Source organism: Meles meles, chromosome 6 (assembly GCF_922984935.1).
Source record: "Meles meles chromosome 6, mMelMel3.1 paternal haplotype, whole genome shotgun sequence".
Taxonomy (NCBI): domain Eukaryota; kingdom Metazoa; phylum Chordata; class Mammalia; order Carnivora; family Mustelidae; genus Meles; species Meles meles.
In genome coordinates, this window is record NC_060071.1 from 88,190,505 (window position 1) to 88,212,274 (window position 21,770).

At 43.3% G+C, this 21,770-nt stretch overlaps 1 protein-coding gene and 2 non-coding genes across 5 annotated transcripts in view; 1 reads left to right on the forward strand and 2 right to left on the reverse strand.

Annotated features, from left to right (window-relative positions):
- Window positions 1-147: 147 nt before the first annotated feature.
- Window positions 148-311, reverse strand: LOC123945060. Its single transcript, XR_006818982.1, has one exon. It is a non-coding gene; the product is annotated as a U1 spliceosomal RNA (small nuclear RNA).
- Window positions 312-4,797: 4,486 nt separating this feature from the next.
- LOC123945038 lies at window positions 4,798-4,961 on the forward strand. Its single transcript, XR_006818960.1, has one exon. It is a non-coding gene; the product is annotated as a U1 spliceosomal RNA (small nuclear RNA).
- Window positions 4,962-8,277: 3,316 nt separating this feature from the next.
- Window positions 8,278-21,770, reverse strand: part of SNX6 (sorting nexin 6) — a 60,752-nt gene continuing 47,259 nt past the window's right edge. For 2 of the 3 annotated variants that reach the window (XM_046008844.1, XM_046008841.1), the window contains 3 exons: window positions 17,977-18,136; window positions 17,808-17,893; window positions 8,278-9,432 (listed from right to left, as the gene is read on the reverse strand). In XM_046008844.1, coding sequence (XP_045864800.1) covers window positions 9,379-9,432; window positions 17,808-17,893; window positions 17,977-18,136 — 300 coding nt within the window. In that variant the 3' untranslated portion in view covers window positions 8,278-9,378. Of the gene's footprint in view, window positions 9,433-17,807; window positions 17,894-17,947; window positions 18,137-21,770 lie in introns of all 3 variants that reach the window. The other variant, XM_046008843.1, reaches the window with a different exon arrangement.

A 21,770-nucleotide genomic window follows, 5' to 3' on the forward strand; every position in this document is an offset into this window, starting at 1 on the left:
TTGGCATGGCACTGGAAAGGGGGTCTTTCTAACAGGAAAGAAACCACCCCGAGCAAAACACCCAGGCTGCAAACAGTGAACAGTGAAAATACTTGCGGCGCAGACGAAAGAGTCTGGAAAAACCTGTCTTTAGAACACCAGAAACGTCAGGGGAAAGCGCGAACGCAGTCCCCCACTACCACAAATTATGCAGTCGAGTTTCCCACATTTGGGGAAATCGCAGGGGTCAGCACATCCGGAGTGCAATAGATAAGCCTCGCCCTGGGAAAACCACCTTCGTGATCATGGTATCTCCCCTGCCAGGTAAGTATGAGCTGCTCTCCGCGCCCCCTCACACACCCTCGCGCCCCACCCGCTCCTTACACACGGTCACTTCCCTCCCGCCGCCCCCGCGACCCCCGCCCCACGCACCACCCCCGCCGCCCCCTCGCCCACCCGCACAACCGCGGCGGGCGCCTTCGTCGGGCCCCACGCGGGGCCGGCGGGCTCGGGCGCGGCGGGCCCGGCAGTCTCCGCGCGCCTGCTCCTCTGCATACGCCACGCCCTTGTCGTGACGTCTCGGTGCTGGTCTTTTCGCAGGGCTTAGGGGAATGAAAATAGACCCCGCAGGAGAGATCTGCTGTGTTTTTTCTAGTTAAAATGAACTGAATTTTTTCGTTGTGGGTCCCCCCCCCCCCCAAAGTAGTCTGTACAGCTACCCGCAGGCGCATGCTTTACTCTCCGCGCCAGGTAGACGCCCCACATTAGCGTGTAGTTTCAGATTAGATTTAGGCGTTTCATTCTCTCACCATCTTTTTCGAAACCCTTCCCCACAGAGAAATCACAGTCTTTGGGCTATTCAAGTCCTCCAGGGGTTTCTGCTTTTACGTTTTCTTTGGCTGACCCGTGGTCTGAAGCAGGTTGGGACGATCTGCTTGACTTGATAGTTTCCCAAGGTATGCCATGTGAACTATGTTAAGTGAAAAAGATGAAGTCCAAAAATAAATGTAGTATGCTCCCGTTTGTCAAGCAAAAATGTGAAAACAAGAAAAGTAAACAAAAAGAAACACAAAACCAATAAATAAACCAGAAGTGGTGATAGTATGGGGGGGGGGGCGGCGCTGCGAACGGAAGGAGAGAGTGATGCTTTACTGGGTCACCTTCTTTGTAATTCAGAGTTTTGGAACTCTATTAATGTTTTCCATATGTTATTAAATTGCAGTGGGGAAATCTCTAAAGTTGAATATGAGCATAACTGAACTTAACTATCTTAGATGAATGGTGTAATCACACTGAAATAAACAGAAATAACCAAGTGAAATGACTTTTGGACATAATTCATTGACTATAAACATCTTCAAGTCCAAGGACAAGAAGTGCAAACAAATACTGAACTGTCCCATGGTAGGTTTGTATTTCATAGCTACCTGGTTGTAATAATTCTGTACTAATGTTGCATGTATTGTAGGTTGAGCTAAGGAGTAAATGGATGTTAGGGAGTCAGGGTCCTCCCTGCTGAAGAAAAGAGATACAAATATGGAATGATGGAGGGCAAAAGGGGAACCATGTGTGTTCAAGTGAAAGTCGGAATTGAAGGTATCGGTATGGGCTCATTATTTTTAAGAGATACAGATACGTGTAGGAAACATGTGTTTTTTTACCTCTGTCCACTGAAGGGGACTAGAAGCAAAGACAGTAGCATTAAGTATACCTACTACCATGATACTGCTTTCTAAATGCCATTCTCCACTGAAAAGAACCAGGCCTCTTCGGAGAAATATTTAGATAATTTTCAGGAGTCAAGAAAGGTACAAAATGGCCCTGGAACCTCTTGTGCCAAAAGATAAGGAAATGCTCCCAAAATTTTATGGACATGTCAAAAGTATACAGTAGCCACCCTGCACTTGATCTTAGCCCAAAGGCCAAGCAGCAATCCACAGTAGCCCCCCTAAAAGGGGCTTTCATTGAACATCAAAATAAATTTTAAAACAGTTATGGGTTACAAACAACTGAAGAGAATAACAACCATGAGTTTATATTGACAGTACATAGGGAAGGAGGCAAAGTTCTTTCTTACAATACAATGTCAACTAATAAATGAATGAGTGATAGAATTAGAAGATCAACAGTTGTCAATTATGATTCAGGAGTCCTCAATGGATGCTAAAAATTCTTGTCAGGAGGGGCGCCTGGGTGGTTCAGTTGGTTAAGGGTCTGACTCTTGGTTTTGGCTCACATCATGATCTCATGGGTGTTGATATCGAACCCCCCCCCCCCACTGCTTCCCCTCCTCCTCCCTCCCCCCAGCTGGCTCCCACACTCAGTGGGAAGTCTGCCTGAAGATTCTCTTCCTCTGCCCCTCCCACGACTTGCCTGAGGTGGCCAAACAGACCCCCCTTGCTGAGTGGGGAGCCCACTGGGAGGCTCAATCCCAGGACCCTGAGGGGGTTATCTTTAGCTGATACTTAATGGACAGGGCCACCCAGGCACCCCTGAGTAATCAATGTTAATACTACCAGTAATTGAACAAACTGAGTCAAGTGCCTCCGAATGTGATGCCCAGAGGAGGACACTATGTTAATTTGCTAGGTCTGTCATAAAAAGTACCACAAATAAGATGGCTCACAAGAACAGAAATGTGTTCTCTCACAGTTCTGGAAGCTAGAGGTCCAAGGGCAAGTTTCCTGCAGTCTCTCTGAGACTTTGCATAGAACCTTTCCTTGCCATCTCCTAGTTTCCTGTGGTGACAGTCAGTCCTCGGCTTGCAGCCACATTACTACCATCGCTGCTTCTGTTATCAGATACTGTTCTGTGCGCAACTATCTTTACATGGCATTTTCCTCTCATAAGGAAAACAGTCACATTGGATCAGGGCCTACTCTAGTGACCTCACCTTAACTGGATGGTACCCGCAAAGATGATATTTCCACATAGGGTCACATTCATAGGTACTGGGGTTGAGGACTTCAACATATTTGGGGGAGGGACATGAGACAACCCATAACAGATACAATATCATTTATGTGGTGTTCATGTCAAAGGGCGCCTGGGTGGCTCAGTTGGTTAAGCGTCTGCCTTTGGCTTAGGTCATCATTTCAGGGTGCTGGGATCAAACCCCTCATCGGGCTCCCTGCTCATAGAAGTAACTAAGTAAGTAAATATATAAACAAGTAAAATCTTTTTTTTTTTTTTTTACGATTTTATTTATTTATTTGACAGAGAGAGATCACAAGCAGGCAGAGAGAGAGAGAGAGCGAGCGAGCGGGAGCTGGATGTGGGGCTCGATCCCAGGACCCTGGGATCACGACCTGAGCCGAAGGCAGAGGCTTCACCCACTGAGCCACCCGGGCACCCCGTAAACTTTTTTTAAAATTTATTTTTATTTTATTTATTTTTTTAAAAGATTTTATTTATTTATTTGACAGGCAGAGATCACAGGTAGGTAGAGAGACAGGCAGACAGAGAGGAAGGGAAGCAGGCTCCCCGCTGAACAGAGAGCCCGATGCGGGGCTCGATCCCAGGACCCTGGGATCATGACCTGAGCCGAAGGCAGAGGCTTCACCCACTGAGCCACCCAGGCGCCCCGTAAACTCTCTCTTTTTTTTTTTTTTTTTTAATAAGTAAAATCTTAAAAAAAAAATGCATACCTGAATGTACTTATGCGGAAACATAGGACAACTCAAAACTGAAGGATAGTCTACAAAATAACTGGCCTGTTGCCTTCAAAAATGCCTACATAATGAAATGCAAAGAATATTGGGACAACTGATGGAAATGGAGTAACTCCTGTAGAATAATAATATTGTAACGGCGTGAATTTCTTAATTTTGATAATTTTCCTTTTTTCAATTAAAAAAAAAAAATGTTTCCTTGGATCTTTATGCTGCTAGAACCTCAGGGAAGTCTTTGCTAACCCTATAATCTCTAGTCCTGTCTCTTGCCTTGCTTCGTTCCTGAGCAGCAGTCACCCAGGGACATACAACAGTTGAATCATTTTGGTCATATCTGGAAAGGATATTGACACTTACCTCCACTTGATATCCAGATAGGATCTCCTTGTATAGAAGAAGGAAAGGTAAATCTAGACAGCCTGAAAGAGGTAAGCTCACCCTGCAGGATGGAAATGTGACATTTCTTTTCCTTTGGTTTTCAGAGACTATTCAACACCGTCCCCAGTCCACGCATCTACTCTACGATGGCCTCCTTGCCCTGATGCTTTCTGTTCGAATGTTATTTCACTGTTGCAAGATTAGGTTACCACGTAATCTGAAAGGTCATAATGGGGGTTAAATAATCTTATGTTAAATTGGTGACAAAACTCCCATCTTAGTATTTAACGTTTAGTTGACTCTCCGTTGCTATTGCGTATAATTTTTGCTGAAAGGAAGGTGAGGCCAAGCCCGAGCCCTAACCACTCCCCGTGGGGCCGTCAACTTCTGGGCGCCTCGGGACCCGTCTTCTCTGGTCTCCCAGGTCCTGACACCCTCGGCGCTCGCCCCCCCGCCCAGGCATCCACGGCCTCGGCGGGGCCGAGGACATCCGCTGTCCCGGAGCTGGCGACAGGGCTCGGGGACGTCACGACAAGGGCGTGGCGTATGCAGAGGAGCAGGCGCGCGGAGACTGCCGGGCCCGCCGCGCCCGAGCCCGCCGGCCCCGCGTGGGGCCCGACGAAGGCGCCCGCCGCGGTTGTGCGGGTGGGCGAGGGGGCGGCGGGGGTGGTGCGTGGGGCGGGGGTCGCGGGGGCGGCGGGAGGGAAGTGACCGTGTGTAAGGAGCGGGTGGGGCGCGAGGGTGTGTGAGGGGGCGCGGAGAGCAGCTCATACTTACCTGGCAGGGGAGATACCATGATCACGAAGGTGGTTTTCCCAGGGCGAGGCTTATCCATTGCACTCCGGATGTGCTGACCCCTGCGATTTCCCCAAATGTGGGAAACTCGACTGCATAATTTGTGGTAGTGGGGGACTGCGTTCGCGCTTTCCCCTGGTTTCTTTGTAGTGTAACGACAGGTGGTATTAGCGTGTCTATGGCTTTGTTTCTCCTTTAGTTCGTAACTTTGAGGTCTCGGCAGTGTGTTTTGCCCCTGAGGGTTGTCCTTGGGCAGGAAGTTTACTCTTTTCTCGTTTCGCTTTTTTTGTGTGTCCGTTTTCCCTTTGTGTTTCTGTCAGATGAGTAGACAGTGTCTCCAAAACAAAAAAATACGCAAGTAAGTACCTTTGTGCGTATGAGTTTTGGCTTTGCTTTGAGGTGTGAGCAGGAGTTCTGAGCTTGGAGTTTATAAATGCTTTCTGACCGTGGTTTTTAGATTGGGAAGTCTGAAACGAAGTTTTAGGTTGTTTATACAACAGAAGATATGTCATAGTATTGAAATCCGTTTTGTGTGTGTGGAGTTGAGGTAGGTGTACCATCTGTCTCAGGTAGTTCCATACAGAGATGGTGTGCAAGCTAAGTTTTGCTTGGGGTGTGTGTGTGGTGGTTTTTTTGTTTGTTTTTTTTTTTTAAATTTATTTTATTTATTTATTTAATTTATTTATTTATTTTATTTATTTATTTGACAGACGGAGACCACAAGTATTTATTTATTTATTTAATTTATTTATTATATTTATTTATTATATTTATTTATTTATTTTATTTATTTATTTGACAGACGGAGACCACAAGTAGGCAGAGAGAGAGAGAGGGAAGCAGGCTCCCCGCCGGTCAGACAGCCCGATGCAGGGCTGGATCCCAGGACCCTGGGATCATGACCTGAGCCGAAGGCAGAGGCTTTAACCCACTGAGCCACCCAGGCGCCCCAGCTTGGTGTTTTTTATAAGGCCTTGAACCACTCTAATTCCGCTAAAGCAGTTTTCCTCTTAAACCAGCCAGACTTGTCTTACTAATACTTTAAACTCTGTTTAACGTGTAGTGCCTCTCTTCAAAAAGACCACCTTGAGCTCAACTTCTATAGTTTTGCTACAGAACGTTAATATTGTATAAGCTTTTCCAAACCAGGGGCAGACATCTTGCCCAGGCTATAAGCCTCACTGGGCCTGACCCTCTTTTTCTTCCTTCCTTTCGAAATTTTAATTCAACTAACATATAATGCATTATTGGTTTCAGAGGTGCAGGTCTGTGCTTCATCAGTCATATATAATAGCCAGCGCTCATTACATCACATGCCCTCCTATGTCCAACCTCCAGTTACCCTATCCCGCCACCCTCCTTCTTTCCAGCAACCCTCAATTTGCTTCCTATGATTAAGTCTCTTTTGGTTTGTCTCTCTGGTTTCATCTTGTTTTATGTTTTCCTCTCTTCCTCCTCCTATCCTGTTTTGCTTCTTAAATTCCATGTATCAGTGACATCATATAATTGTCTTTCTCTGATTGACTTATTTCACTTAGCATAATACCCTCTAGTCCTGTCCATGTCGTTGCAAATGGCAAGATTTCACTTATTTATTAAAGATTTTATTTATTTATTTGACAGATATCACAAGTAGGCAGAGCGGCAGGCAGAGAGCGAGAGAGAGAAAGGAGGAAGCAGGCTCCCTGCTAGCAGAGAGCCCCGTGTGGGGCTCAATGCCAGGACCCTGGGATCATGACCTGAGTCAAAGGCAGAGGCTTTAACCCACTGAGCCACGCAGGCGCCCCAAGATTTCTTTTTTGTGTAATATCCCTGTGTGCGCACGCGTGTGTGTGTTTGTGTACATACCACATCTTCTCTATCCATTCGACACCTGGGCTCTTTCCATCGTTTGGCTATTGTGGACATCGCTGCTATAAACGGGGTGCAGGTGCCCCTTCGGATGACTACATTTGTATCTTTGGGACAAATACCCAGTAGTGCAATTGCCGTGACCCACTTTCCTTTGCAATTTCCTCTCTTGCCATCTCACCCTCACTGCAAAAACCCCACAACCTTCATTCCCCTGCCCACCCTGTTCACACCCTGGGTCATTCCCACTGCCTAGATTGCTCTCTCCCTCTCAGAGCATAAAGTGTCCCCTGTGGCAGACACTATACTACCCGTGCAGGGCTTTGTCTGTGCTCCTGGGCGTCCTCCTGTTTGTCCTTCGTGCCCCCAGGCATACGACAACGGCCAATAAATGCTTAATGAATGCCCCAGCACAAGAGCAGTGAAACCACGGCAATTATCAGGAACTAGCAGTGAACTATGGAACGTTTCAATTGTTCTGGAGGTACAAAGTAGAACCTCTCCTAAAGTATGGCCTTGAGGGAGTAACATATGCTCTTTATCTTGCGCTTTGTGAGAATGCCCTTGCATAGAGCAGTCAGCTCATTTATATGTGTTCCTTAAGCACCCTCCCACATATGCTCTAATATGTAACTGCTGCTTCCAAGTCTACCCCGCCCCAACACACATTGTGAAAATGTAAAAATGTAAACCAGGCACCAAGGGATGGGGGCACTCTCCTACCCTCTTCCCCCAAAAGACCTCCTTGGTACAGATTAGCTGATGGCTATGTGGAACACCATATACAGCTTTTTGCCCTGCACTTGCTATTTCTTTCAATTTTTAAAAAAAAAAAAAATTTTATTCATTTACTTGAGAGACACAGTGAGGGAGAGAGCACAAGCAGGGGGTGGGGAGAGGGAGAAGCAGGTTCCCCAATGAGAAGGGAGCCCGGATGTGAGGCTTGATTCCAGGACCCCGGAACCACGACCTGAGCCAAAGGCAGACGCTCAACCGACTGAGCCCCCCAGGCGCCCGTGTACTTACTATTTCTCAGCATTCACACAGCATCATCACATTTCCAAAGCACTGTACCAATGTTTATTAATCCTCACAACACCCCTGTGAGGTAGGTCAGGATGTCCTTTGTAGTAGAGAAACTGAGGCAGACAGAGGTCAAGCGAACCTGCCTGAGGCCACAGGGGCAGCCAGTGAAGGGACTGCACCCGAATCTAGAAGCTAGGGCTCTCTGTCCCACGTTCACCCACTGGAGAGCATCGCATAGGCGTATTTTCACCAGTGAAGGAGACACGAAGGAGGACAAAACACGGAGATTTCTCAGGCAACAGAAAAATCAAGTTCAAATGGCATCGGGGAACATCATCAATGAAAGAAACATTAACCAGCACACCAGTAAGGCAACAGAACATGCAAGGCTGGAATCACGGTGACTACTCTTTTAAGACCTAGACCAGGGTTTGGGAAAATGTAAACGAGGCGTGACCAACCCAAATACCTGTGGTTTCCAACTGCAAGAGAAGTTAGTGAAAAAAATCAAACCACACAACCCAATTTTAAATGAGAAATAACTTGATGTTAATTTACATTAAAAAGGCCAATAATACCCTTTTTTGTACTCAATTTATTTCAAATCTTCCAATTTCTCCCCCACCGACAAATGCTGTTCTCTACAGCACTCTCTCTCTCCACACACCAAGTTATACACCAGCGTAACAATCGAGTGGGCTCAATGGCACAGCCCATGGTTCACTGGCTGAGCCAGAGATGGACGTCAGGAAAGCGTAACAGACCATTCTGTCTGCTCCTGTATTTCAGAAATGTCTGCCTCTAACCTGCCTCTGCCCAGGTCCAGCTTCTATGAAAGTCTAAACGCACACAGAGAAGCAGTTCATTCTTTTGTAAAGGGACTGGTGAACTTGGTTCAATATGCTGTTTAAAAAAAAGAAAAACGACAAACGAAGACCTACACTGTAAAGCGTAATAAAGGAGTAGATTTATTACAGCTACTCCACATTTTAGAGTGATACAATGACCACAGAGTTAAAAACTATCACTGTTATCACTGTTTATTTGATAATAGTTGGTTTAGTCTACAAGTTTAAGGCAAACATACTAATGCATTTGCTTTTCATCAGAAATCATACTTATAAAGATTACATAAAATCTGTCCCAAAACTTCTAAGAAATGTCCATTAATTAAAAATAAGTCTGATTAAGATGCTTTACCAGGATACATGAATGAACTAAGGTGGTACACAATGTTTTTTAAAAACAAAATTCAAAAAAAGGTAATGGCAATCTTTATCTCGTTTGAGCAATGTATTTTTAAAAGGGTTAAACTTCAGAAAATACTTAAAAGTTAAGTAAGACTGGCAGCCATAAGGAATACTATTCATGAAACAAACACAGTTACAGAGGCTACTTAAAACAAGACTGAACTTTGGGCTTCGGGAGAGGAGGCGCGCACGGTGAGGGACAGCTGTCGCAGGGACCACACAGGTGCAGGGGTGCCACGTCCCACCGCACACACTGGTGGAGCCCGTGGACGGCACCGCTCCGTGGTTTCTCAGGAAAAAGGAGAGTAGATGCACTTTGTCAGCTGTTTCTTTTGTTTCCAGTGAGCAGTAAATGCTTAATATCATTAAGAAAACAAAAATAAAATCTGAAGGAAGGCAGCCCTTTTTAACCGAAGGTGGAGTGTGGCTTATGTGTCTCCATTTAACACTGCCAAGCAGTTCTGCAGCAACTGTAGGTTACCCTACAAGGGAAGGGAGAATAAATTATGAAGCTCAAAAGAGCTTGGAAGAATTGTACTGAAAAAATATACAGCACTAGAAATCACGTAACTTTAAATTTATTAAGGCAACAGAATTCTGGTAACAAGCTACTCATTATACAGAAGTAACTATTTTTTTAAAAGATTTTATTTATTTATTTGTTTATTTATTTGAGAGAGAGAGTGAGAAAGGATTGCAAGCAGGGGGAGTGGGAGAGAGAGAGAAGCAGGCTTCCCGCTGAGCAGGGACCCCCCCCTCCCCAATTGCGGGGCTCGAACCCCGGACCCTGGGATCATGACCTGAGCCGAAGGCAGGTGTCCAATGACTGAGCTACTCAGACACCCCCAAAAATAACTGTTTAAAGACATAAAACTATAGACTTAGTTTCATGTACAATTTTTCCACATACCAGATTCTTCAGTAATTTTCCATCTAGACCAATATTAATTGTTTCGAATTGCCTGGCATGATCTAATGAGATAAAATGTGCTCTGTGTGTCCAAGGTAAACTACTGATATGTATTTAGAGAGACAGAGAACAGGGGGAGGGGCAGAGGGAGAGAGAATCTCAAGCAGAGTCCCCGCTGAGCACAGAGCCCCACACGGGGGTCGATGCCATTGACCTGAGATCATGACCTGAGCCAAAACCAAGAGTCAGACATTCAACCGAGCCACCCAGGTGTCCCTGAACATTCCTGACAGTAAGATAGGTTCTTACCACTCTCCTCTGGCCATTAAAATATGTGTACTATATGACATATATAATTAATATAATGTATACTTTAATGACTAAAGCGGTAAGTTATAGCAATTTGTATAAACATTTTAATAAGGGGCTGCCTGCGTGGCTCAGTTGGGTAAGCGACCAACTGCTGATTTTGGCTCAAGTCATGATCTTGTGGTTGTGACATCAAGCCCTGCATTGGGCTCATGCTGGGTGTGGAGCCTGCTTAAGATTCTCTCTCTCCCTCTTCCTCCACCCCTCCCTTCCCTCATGATCTCCCTCTCTCTCTCAAAAAAGTAAAAATAAAGTAGTAAGATCACATACAAACGTATTCTATAAAATGCAAACCTGTGTAGCATCTGTAAAACATGTGAACTGGCCCCCCAATTCAGATATGTGTAAAGACAAATGTAAACATACGGGTTATACCAACTTGTAAATGGGGGAGAAGGAACACTTCCCTAGAGGAGAAAGCCAACTAAAATGTGTACAGTGATGGAATTAGAAACTGAGCACCATTTGGCCACCACCATAAAAACTGACTCAGGCAAAGACAGGATTGGATGCTAAAAACAATATAAGGCTGAAATGCTAATATTGTGGCCATCGGGTACATGCTACAGAACACTTGAATTTCTGCTAATTAAAATTAAATAAAAACTCAGTTTGAGCTTCTCCATTGCACTACGCACATTCCAAGCATTTGGCAGCCGCATGTGGCTAGTGACTACCATACTGGAAGTGCTGATTATAGAGTATTTCCATTATCACACAAAATTCTATGGGACAGTGCCGGCTAAGTGATGGCTATTTAACTTACATAGTCCCAAGCCGAGTATCTCACCACAGAATACTTGTTAATTTCAAGGTATAAAACAGTAACTTTGCCACTGAGAAACCTGCAGACATCATTTTATTTACTTATTTTTAAAAAATATTTTATTTGGGGCACCTGGGTGGCTCAGTGGGTTAAGTCTATGCCTTTGGCTCAGGTCATGATCTCAGGGTTCTGGGATGGAGCCCCACATCGGGCTCTCTCCTCAGCAGGGAGCCTGCTTCCATCCCCCTTCTCTGACTGCCTCTCTGCCTAACTTGTGTCTCTGCCTGTTAAATAAATAAATAAAACATTTAAAAAATATATTTTATTTATTTGACAGAGAGACAGAGAGTGCACAAACTGGGGGAGCTGGAGAGGGAGCAGCAACTCCCTACTGAACAGGGAACCCAACAGAGGGTTGGCTCCTTGTTTGGCGGAGAGTCTGCTTCTCCATCTCCAGCTCCCCCTGCTTGTGTTCCCTCTCTTGTCTCTGTTATAAATAAGTAAAATCTTAAAATAAAATAAAATGGAGTTGGGAGGCCAGAAGCGGAGACCTCAGATCCTACTACTGATTGCAGACTTTGTAGACCCATCAGGAAGAGAAGTGAAGTACCTTGCATTCTTTTTCTTGTTTTTTCTAATATCTTGCATTCTCAACAGAAGGAAACCCATGTTACTACCCCAGCAAGAGAAAGAAAGGTTGTCTCCTTGTCCAGCAATGGCCCCCACAAGGCAAGACTGTCACAGCTAAGCCAATGAAAAGCCAAGACACTTCCAACTCGCAGTTTACTTTAGTGGACTTTCTGTAACAGCCTTTCCCAACTACCCCCTTCCATCTATAAAAGAGCATTCCTGTCCTTTGTTCTCTGAACTTGCCTGCGGCTTTTGCTATGGCTTGTTTGTCCTGAATTGTAATTCCTATTATTCCCAAATAAATCAATTTTGCATCAGATAAAATTTGCTTTGAAGGTTGGCAACCTTTAAACATAACATTGCTGAAGGAAACTCCAAAATTTATTTTCCCCCATTTGGAAGCCCATCCATTTGCGGAACTCCGATTCCACAGAAACAATCCATTTGAATAAATTGTGTGTGGCGAAAATGTTGATAGTCATTCTGTCATAAGTAAATGTTTATTTTCTTTGTACCTTTCTGTATTTGCTACCATAAAAAATGCACAAAAGTTCTACCAAGCCTGTACTGTGTTTTGAGGGACTGTACACGTTTGGAGGGTTTTCCTTCGTTTACATATTCAAACTGACTAGCCTTTCCTCCCATACCAAGCCACCATACCAGCAGTTTCCCTACCTGCGGACTGACTCTCACCCCTGCCCTCCCCAGAGCTCATCTGTTTTTTACCTTCTTTTATTTCTCCTTCACCCACAAACGTTTCCTCACTGCTCCTGGAATAACTCAGCTTCCAGAGGCTCTGCCCAGCCCTGCCAGAGAGACGTGGGCCAAGAACCCCGAGGTTACTGTGGCTGCTGGTGCAGGAATGTCACAAAAACCTAGAATTCCTCTGTGTCTTCCTGTCTCTTCTGCTGGGCCAGGAACTCCTTAAACGGTGGCCCTGTGTGGCCTGCCCTACCACTCCCATGGCCCCTGGCAAAGGGAGGTACTTACTATGGTTAAACGTAATTATAACATTCTTTCTGAGGGACATATGGACACATTTCTTATTACACCATGAACTCTGAGAGCAGAGGTCCCAAAGGGCTGGTCTTCCTGTAACCCAGCCCATTGTGGGCACAGTGCAGTGGGAGGTGAGTGAATGGTTTGGTGAATGACTGGCTCACTTGAACTGAAGGGATGATTTAAGTGAAAACATTCAGGAGGTAAAAACAAAAAAACAACCCCACAAAAGGGGTGTCTGGTGGCTCAGTGGGTTGAGCCGCTCCCTTCAGCTCAGGTCATAATCTCAGGGTCCTCTGATCCAGTCCCGCATCTGGCTCTGCTCAGCAGGGAGCCTGCTTCCCTCTCTCTCTCTGCCTGCCTTTCTGTCTACTTGTGATCGCTATCTGTCAAAAAAATAAATATTTAAAAAACAAAACAAAACAAAAAAACTCACAAAAACATGGGGTAGTTTCTTGAAAACCTGTCATTCTTTTCTCATAAATGAAAAGGATTTTCAGGGGGGAACCTGGGTAGCTCAGTGGGTTAAGTAAGCCTCTGCCTTCAGCTCAGGTCATGATCTCAGGGTCCTGGGTTCCAGCCCCGTATCGGGCTCTCTGCTTAGCGGGAGCCTGCTTCCCCGCCTCTCTCTACCTGCCTCTCTGCCTGCTTGTGATCTCTCTCTCTGTCAAAGAAATAAAACAAAATTAAAAAAAAAAAAAAAAAAAAAGAAGAGATCTGAATACAGAGAACACGTTTCAGAAAGGATTTGAAAAGTACAAAATCTGGAAATTAGAGGTTGACATCAATTTATAGTAGCAGTCAGCAAACTTTTTCTGTAAAGGGCTAACTATGTAGTAAACCTTTTAGACTTTGAGGGGCGCCTGGGTGGCTCAGTAGGTAAAGCATCTGCCTTTGGCTCAGGCCATGATCCCAGGATACTGGGATTGAGCCCCGTGTTGGGCTCCCTGCACAGCGGGGAGCCTGCTTCTCTCTCTTCCCACTTGCTCTCTCTCTCAAACTCTTAAAAAAAAATTATTTTTATTTTTTAAAGATTTTATTTATTTACTTGACAGAGATCACAAGCAGACAGAGAGGCAGGCAGAGAGAGAGAAGGAAGCAGGCTCCCCGCATAGCAGAGAGCCTGATTCAGGGCTGGATCCCAGGACCCTGGGATCATGACCTGAGCTGAAGGCAGAGGCTTTAACCCACTGAGCCACCCAGGCACCCCCCAAAACCATTTTAGACTTTGAGAGACATTTGATCTCTGTTTTAACTATTCAACTTTGCTATAGTAGTAGTATGAAAGCAATCATAGACAAAGCATAAATGAATGAGCTTGGCTGTATCCTAATAAAACTTTACTTATTAATTAAATATAAATTTCATAAAATTATCACGTCATGATATTCCTTTGCTTAAAATAATGACTTAAAAATATGACTGCCAAGGGGCGCCTGGGTGGCTCAGTGGGTTAAAGCCTCTGCCTTTGGCTCAGGTCATGATCCCAGGGTCCTGGGATCGAGCCCCGCCATCGGGCTCTCTGCTCAGCAGGGAGCCTGCTTCCCACCCCCCAATGCCTGCCTCTCTGCCTACTTGTGCTCTCTGTCAAATAAATAAATCTTTTAAAAAATATATGACTGCCAAAATAATTAAAAACAAGAACAACAACAAAACATGAATGCCACTCCTGACTCACAGGCTTTACAAAAGTAATTTGCCAACCCCTCCTTAATTTATTAACAAAATCCTTGATAGTTTATAACCTCTTTAAAAAGAACAAAAATAGTGAACATTAGAAACCAATCCATGCAGAGTAAGAATAAATCATGCCAGCTTTATCAAAACATGTTCTTTCTCTTTTCCTTTTTCTTTTTTTTTTTAAAGATTTTATTTATTTGACAGATAAAAAGAGAGCACTAGTAGGCAGAGCAGCAGACAAAGGAACAGGGAGAAGGAGGCTCTCCACTGAGCAGGGAGCCCAATGTGGGGCTTGATCCCAGGACCCTCTCTTTCCCCCCTTCCTTTCTCCCTCCCTCTCTCTCCCTTTTTCTCTCTCTCTCTGTCCCTCCCTCCCTTCCTTCCTAGTAGGCTCCATCATTGCAGGGCTTGAACTCATGACCCTGAGATCAAGACCTGAGCTGAAATCAAGAGTCAGACACAACCCACTGAGCCACCCAGGTGCCCCCTGATCAATCCTTTAAATTAAAACTTAGATAAGGACATAAAAGGGAAATTCATACAAATTATGAATGTCTATCACTTGGGAGTAATAACCACTCTAAAAGTCAAGTACCATATGATCGAATTGAATTTTCCAAAAGATATCACACTAGGCTAAAACTAGCAAGTTAAAATTTAATAGACATAAATATGGTTACAATTACATTTTAAAAATTAAATGCTCAATAACTGAAGAAGTTCTAGAAACTTGTTGCACAACAATGTGATATACTTAACACTGCCGAACTGCACACTTCAAAATGGTTAAGATGGTAAATTTTATGTGTTTTATACCACAAAAAAGAAAAAAAAAAGACTAAAAAAAAATGAAGCATACAACTGGCTGGAGCTTAAGAAAAGACTCTGAGCAACACCTGGGTGGCTCAGTCAGTTAAGCATCTGCCTCTGGCTCAGGTCATGACCCCCAGGGTCCTGGGTTCGAGTCCTGCATCGGGCTCCTTGCTCAGCAGGGAGTCTGCTTCTCCCTCTGCCTGCAGCCCGATACTTTTGCTCACTGACAACTAAATAAAATCTTTAAAAAAACAGAAAAGACTTTGAAGAAGAAGAGAAGGTGTGACTATAGGCCAAATCAAGCTGGTACGAGATGGCACCTTAAACCCTTGTAACATATAAAGCACACTGTAAGAAGAAATGTGCACAATAATCAGCCCGTGTACAGAAGTGTTTCTATTTCCCAGTGTAATATACATTTTTTAGGATTTTATTTATTTATTTGACAGACAGAGATCACAAGTAGGCAGAAAGGCAGGCAGAGACCGGTGGCAGGGGGTGAGGGGGAAGCAGGCTCCCTGCTGAGCAGAGAGCCCGACGCGGGGCTCGATCCCAGGATACTGGGATCATGACCCGAGCCGAAGGCAAAGGCTTTAACCCACTGAGCCACCTAGGAGGGCCCCCCAGTGTAATGTTTTAAAGCAGCAATGACAGGAGGGCAATAACATAAAGAGCTTATTGAAATGTAGGAGATAAAAATATTTAGCCCAACGATGTCTAGCCTGGAGGAGACAATATATATTCAGAATATAAACTATTTAAATATTTGAGGGTAAGCTATAAAAGAAATTAAACTTATCTTTCTTATTTTAGATGACAAAACTGACCAATTTGTCAAAGTTTACACAGAATCAGATTTATGTTCATGTTCATTATGTGGTGTCCCAAAACTCTTGGTGCAGTTTTAAACTTTTTAATGACTTTCAAAGGGTAAATGCTATAAATATATCAAAAATAAACACTTAAAAGTTGATTTAAATTTAGTACTTATAGTTCGAGGAATTTTGAATATGCTTTTAGTTTTCCATCCCTCTGACTGAAGACAGCATATGTTAAGTAAATTAAGTTTTTTTTTTAAGGACTTATTTATTTGAGAGAGTAAGAGAGCAGGGGTGGGGCAGAGGGAGAGGAAGAGAGAATCCCAAGCAGACTCCACACTGAGCACAGAGCCCACCTCAGGGCTTGATCTCACAACCCTGAGATCATGATGGAAGCCAAAACCAAGAGTTGGACGGCCAAATGACTGCGCTACCCAGATGCCCCTAAATTTTTTTTTTATTATTATTTTTTTTAAAGCTAGTCCATATTAGGTACTAGAGTCTTGCAGAGCTGACCATTTAGAGAAACTGTAGATATTATTCTTGTTTGAATTAGATGACTTGTAAAATCCCTCTCAATTCTAAGATTCTCAAGTTTGGTTTTTTTTTTTTAAGATTTTATTTATTTATTTGACAGACAGAGATCACAAGGAGGCAGAGAGGCAGGTGGAGGGGCAGGAGGCGGGGGAAGCAGGCTCCCTGCCGAGCAGAGAGCCTGATGTGGGGCTCCATCCCAGGACCCTGAGACCATGACCTGAGCTGAAGGCAGAAGCTTAAACCACTGAGCCACCCAGGCGCCCCTAAGATTCTCAAGTTTTAAAATTACTGTAAGGTTTGGACCAACCTTTATCCTTAAAAAAACAAACAAAAGAGATTTATTTATTATTTTAGAGATAGAGACAGAGACAGAGAGAGAACACGAGTGGGAGGGAGAGAGAATCCTAAGTGGACTTCACGTTAAGCCTGGAGCCAATGCAGGGCTCGATTCCACAACTCTAAGATGATCACCTAAGCCAAAACCAAGATTTGGACGCTCAACCAACTGAGCCATCCTGGCATCCCCGAAGCTTTATCTTCCTATTAACTACAAGAAAGGGATTAATTTGAAGTAAACAAACACCATAAAAAACTCTGGAAGAAGGATATTTCCTAAAACCACGTTATTCTGAAGCAGTAAAATAACCTTCAAAAATTGGGCACTTGGGTGGCTCAGTGGGTTAAAGCCTCTGCCTTTGACTCAGGTCATAATCCCAGGGTCCTGGGATCAAGCCCTGTGCCGGACTCTGCTCAGCAGGGAGCCTGCTTCCCTTCCTCTCTCTCTGCCTGCCTCTCTGCCTACTTGTGATCTCTGCCTGTGAAATAAATAATAAATAAAATCTTTTAAAAAATTATAATCCAGGGCACCTGGGTGGCTCAGTGGGTTAAAGCCTCTACCTTCAGCTCAGGTCATGATCCCAGGGTGCTGGGATCGAGTCCCACATCGGGCTCTCTGCTTGGCAGGGAGCCTGCTTCCTCCTCTCTCTCTCTACCTGCCTCTCTGCCTACTTGTAATATCTGTCTGTCAAATAAATAAATAAATAAAATATTTAAAAAAATTATAATCCAATTGTAATTAATTCTAATTCAGGAATATTTCTTACAGTATGCCTGTAGAAGGAAACTAACATTAAAGAATCATTAGCATTCCATAATGGATTCACTTCCTTCTTTTTTTTTTTTAAAGTAATCTCCACGTCCAACATGGGGCTCAAACTCATGAACCTGAGATCAAGATTCACATACTCTCCCAACTAAACCAGCCAGGTACCACATAATGGACTCATTTCTAAATTATAAGTCACTTAAATTATTAAAACTTTAACATGACAATACCTTTGCATGCTTCAGTTCTAACTCTGCCAGTTCCACTAAATTTTTTCTGAATGCAGCAACTCTTCTTGTCTTAAAATCTATAAGTTCTGTGAACAAAAGAAATTAGGATTAACTATTTAACCCACATAATAGTTTCTTACCTTATAATTAAAGTGTAAGGTAACAGTACCTTGTTTTGCAGATTCAGATATTTTTTCAAATTTCTGACAACATAATTGTTGGGAGGTTTCAGCCTGCAGAACATCTTTATTTTTTGCTCTTGCTTTATCCAGTGCTTTATTAGCATTTTCATAATCCACTAGTGACCTAGATCTTCGATAGAGGAGATCCTATAAAACAGAATGTTTCACAGTAATATACGCTGCATGTTTCTAATAGTTACCCGCAACCACCATCATCAGAGCAAACACTTAAACCATGAATACCACACATGCCAGCTACTCTTCTCAACTGTTTTTTTTTTTTTAATATTTTATTTATTTATTTGACAGAGATCACAAGTAGGCAGAGAAGCAGGCAGAGAGAGAGGAGGAAGCAGGCTCCCCACTGAGCAGAGAGCCCGATGCAGGGCTCGATCCCAGGACCCTGCGATCATGACCTGAGCTGAAGGCAGAGGCTCTAACCCACTGAGCCACCCAGGTGCCCCTTTTCAACTGGTTTTATAACAGCTTTACTGAGATAAATTCACATACACGTAACTCATTCAAAGTGCCAATTCAACGGTTTTTAGCATGCTCACAGAATTGTTTAACCATTACTATAATCAATTTTAAAACAATTTTGTCACCCAAAAGGAAACTCCATATTCATCAGCAGTCATTCTTCATTTCCTCTCATGCACCCCTCACCCCCCACCACAATTTGCTGTCTCTATACATTTGCCTGTTCTGGACATTTCATTAAAAAAAAAAAAAAAAAAAAGGAATTATATAATATGTGGCCTTTTCTGTCTGGTTTTATTTAGCATAAAGTTTCAAGTTCATTCATGTTTTTGTGTGAACCAGTACTTCATTCCTTTTATTGCTAAATAATATATCATTGTATGGAAATACCACACTGATTTATCCACTTATCAATCGATAAGACATTTGGTTTGTTTCCACATTTTGCCCATTATGAATAATGCTGTTTTGAACATGTTTTCCTTTCTCTTTCATATCTCATTACTTAGGAGTGGAATTGCTGGGTCACTTGGTAATTGTATGTTGAACCTTTTGAGAAACTGCCAGACTTTTCTAAAGCAGCTGCACCACTTTACACTCCAATGACTCTTCACGAGGGCTCTCAATTTCTCCACATCCTTGGCAATACTTATCTGTCCTTTTGATTAAAGCCACCTATTGGGTGTGATATGGTATCTCAATGTGGTTTTGTTTTGTTCGTAAAGATTTTATTTTTTAAGTAATCTCTATACCCAATGTGGGGCTCGAACTTACAACCCCAAGATCAGGAGTCGCACGTTCTACCTATTAAGCTGGCCAGGTATCCCTCGCTGTGGTTTTGATTTGCATTTCCCTGATAGCTATTGTCGTTGAGCATCTTTTCACGAATTCACTGGCTGGCTGTATGTTTTCTTTGGAGAAAGGATTATTCAAGTCCTTTGCCTATTTTTCAATTGGGCTATTTGTCTTTTTACTGAGTATTAAGAGTTCTTCATATTTTCTGGATACCAGTTGCTTAATTAGGGACTTGTATGATTTGCAAATATTTTCTCCCAGTCTATGGGTTGTCTTTCCATTTCTCTTCATGGTGTACTTTAACACACACAAGTTTTTAATTTTAATAAAGTTCATCCAATTTATTATTTTTCCTTTGGTTCCTGTGCTCCTGGTGTCATATCCATATTTCAAGTGACATTGAAACCAATGTCCAATCAGAAGTCACAGGATCAACATTTGTTTTTTTCTAAAAATATTACAGTTGTTATGTTTAGGTCTTTGATCAATTTTTTTTTTTTTTTTAAGATTTTATTTATTTATTTGACAGAGAGAGATCACAAGTAGGCAGAGAGGCAGGCAGAGAGAGAGGAGGAAGCAGGCTCCCTGTGGAGCAGAGAGCCCGATGCGGGGCTCGATCCCAGGACCCCGAGATCATGACCCGAGCCGAAGGCAGCGGCTTAATCCACCGAGCCACCCAGGCGCCCCAATTTTTTTTTTTTTTTAAAGATTTATTTGTTAGACAGAGAGAGAGCACAAGGAGGCAGAAGCAGAGAGCCCGATGCGGGGCTCAATCCCAGGATCCTGAGATCATGACCTGAGCCGAAGGCAGAGGCTTAACCCACTGAGCCACCCAGGCGCCCCAGGTCTTTGATCAATTTTGAGCAAATTTTTATACATAGTATGAGGAAGGGGTCTAGCTTTATTTTCATGTGACTATTCAGATGACACAGTATCATTTATTGAAAAGTCTATTCCCCCCCCCCACCCCGAAAACTGTCTTAGGACCTTTGTTAAGAATCAATTGATTGGGTGCCTGCGTGGCTCAGTTGGTTTACGTTTGCCTCAAGTCATGATCCTGGGGTCCTGGGATTGAGCCCCACCTAGGGTTCCCTGCTCAGCAGAGAGTCTGTTTCTCCCTCTCAGTCTGCCTCGCCCCCAGTTTGTGCTCACATATTTGCTCTGTCTTAAGTAAATAAATAAATAAGAAGTGGTCAATGTGAGAAGACCCTACTATACGACACTCTTGAAGAGGCTAATCTATGGAGATGGTAAAAAAAAAATCAACATTAAAAAATTAAGGGGAAAGAGGACGAATAGATGGAGCGGAGAGGAGTTTTGGGGCAGTGAAAACTATTCTGTATGATACTTATAATGGTGATGCTTATAATGGTAGATAAGGATCATTACACATTCCTCCAAACAAAAAAGAATATGTAACACTAAGAGTGAGCTCTAGTGTAAACCATGATCTTTATTGTTTCGCTTCTTTTACTCAGCAAAATTATTCTGAGATTCATCCATATTGTTGCATGTTTCCATGGTTCATTCCTTTTTACCGCTGAGTAGGATTCCACTGTATATATACCCACAATTTCTTTATCCATTCAGCTGTTGGTAGACAGACATTCAGGCTGTTGCAGTTTTTGGCTATTACAAATAAAGCTGCTGTGAACATCTGCGGGAACACATGCTCTCAAATACCCAGGATTAGAAGGACTGGACCACAGATGTATGTTTAATTTTTTAAGAAACTATAAAACTTATCCAAAATATTGTTACCATATTCCAACTAATAGGGTATGAAAGTTCTAGTTACTATAATTTTTGTCAGAATTTTTCATTTTAGGGGTGCCTGGGTGGTTCAGTTGTTAAGTGTCTGCCTTCAGCTCAGGAGATGACCCCAGGGTCCTGGGATCGAGCCCCACATCGGGCTCCCTGCTCAGCGGGAAGTCTGCTTCTCCCTTTCCCTCTGCTGCTCCCCCTGCTTATGCTCTCTCTCCATTAAATAAATAAATAAAATCTTAAAAAAAAAAAAAGAATTTTTCATTTTAGTCAAATTCTCATTAAGGGACATCTGGGTGGCTCAGTTGGTTGAGCATGACTTTCGATGAGGGGCTTGATCCCAGGACCCTGAGACAATGACCCAAGCCGAAGGTAGACGTATAACGACTGAGCCACCCAGGCACCCCTTAAGAAATCTCTTCACTTAGCATGATGACTGCACTCATGATCCCAAGATCAAGAATCATATGCTCTTCCAACTGAGCCAGCCAGGCACTCCTATAATTTTTTTTAAGTAAGCTCTATGCTCAACGCGGGGCTTGAACTCAAGACCCTGAGATCAAGAGCTGCATGATCAGCCAGCCGAGTGCCCCAAGGGTTATTTATAACCTGATAAGGAATGAAAAACTGGTGTTAAAAGCACCACTGATCACATGGGAATTTTTTGTACAATATATCAATTCATAAATTAACACTGAATTTAGAGTGTCTTTTTCCCCCCAAGATTTTATTTATTTATTCG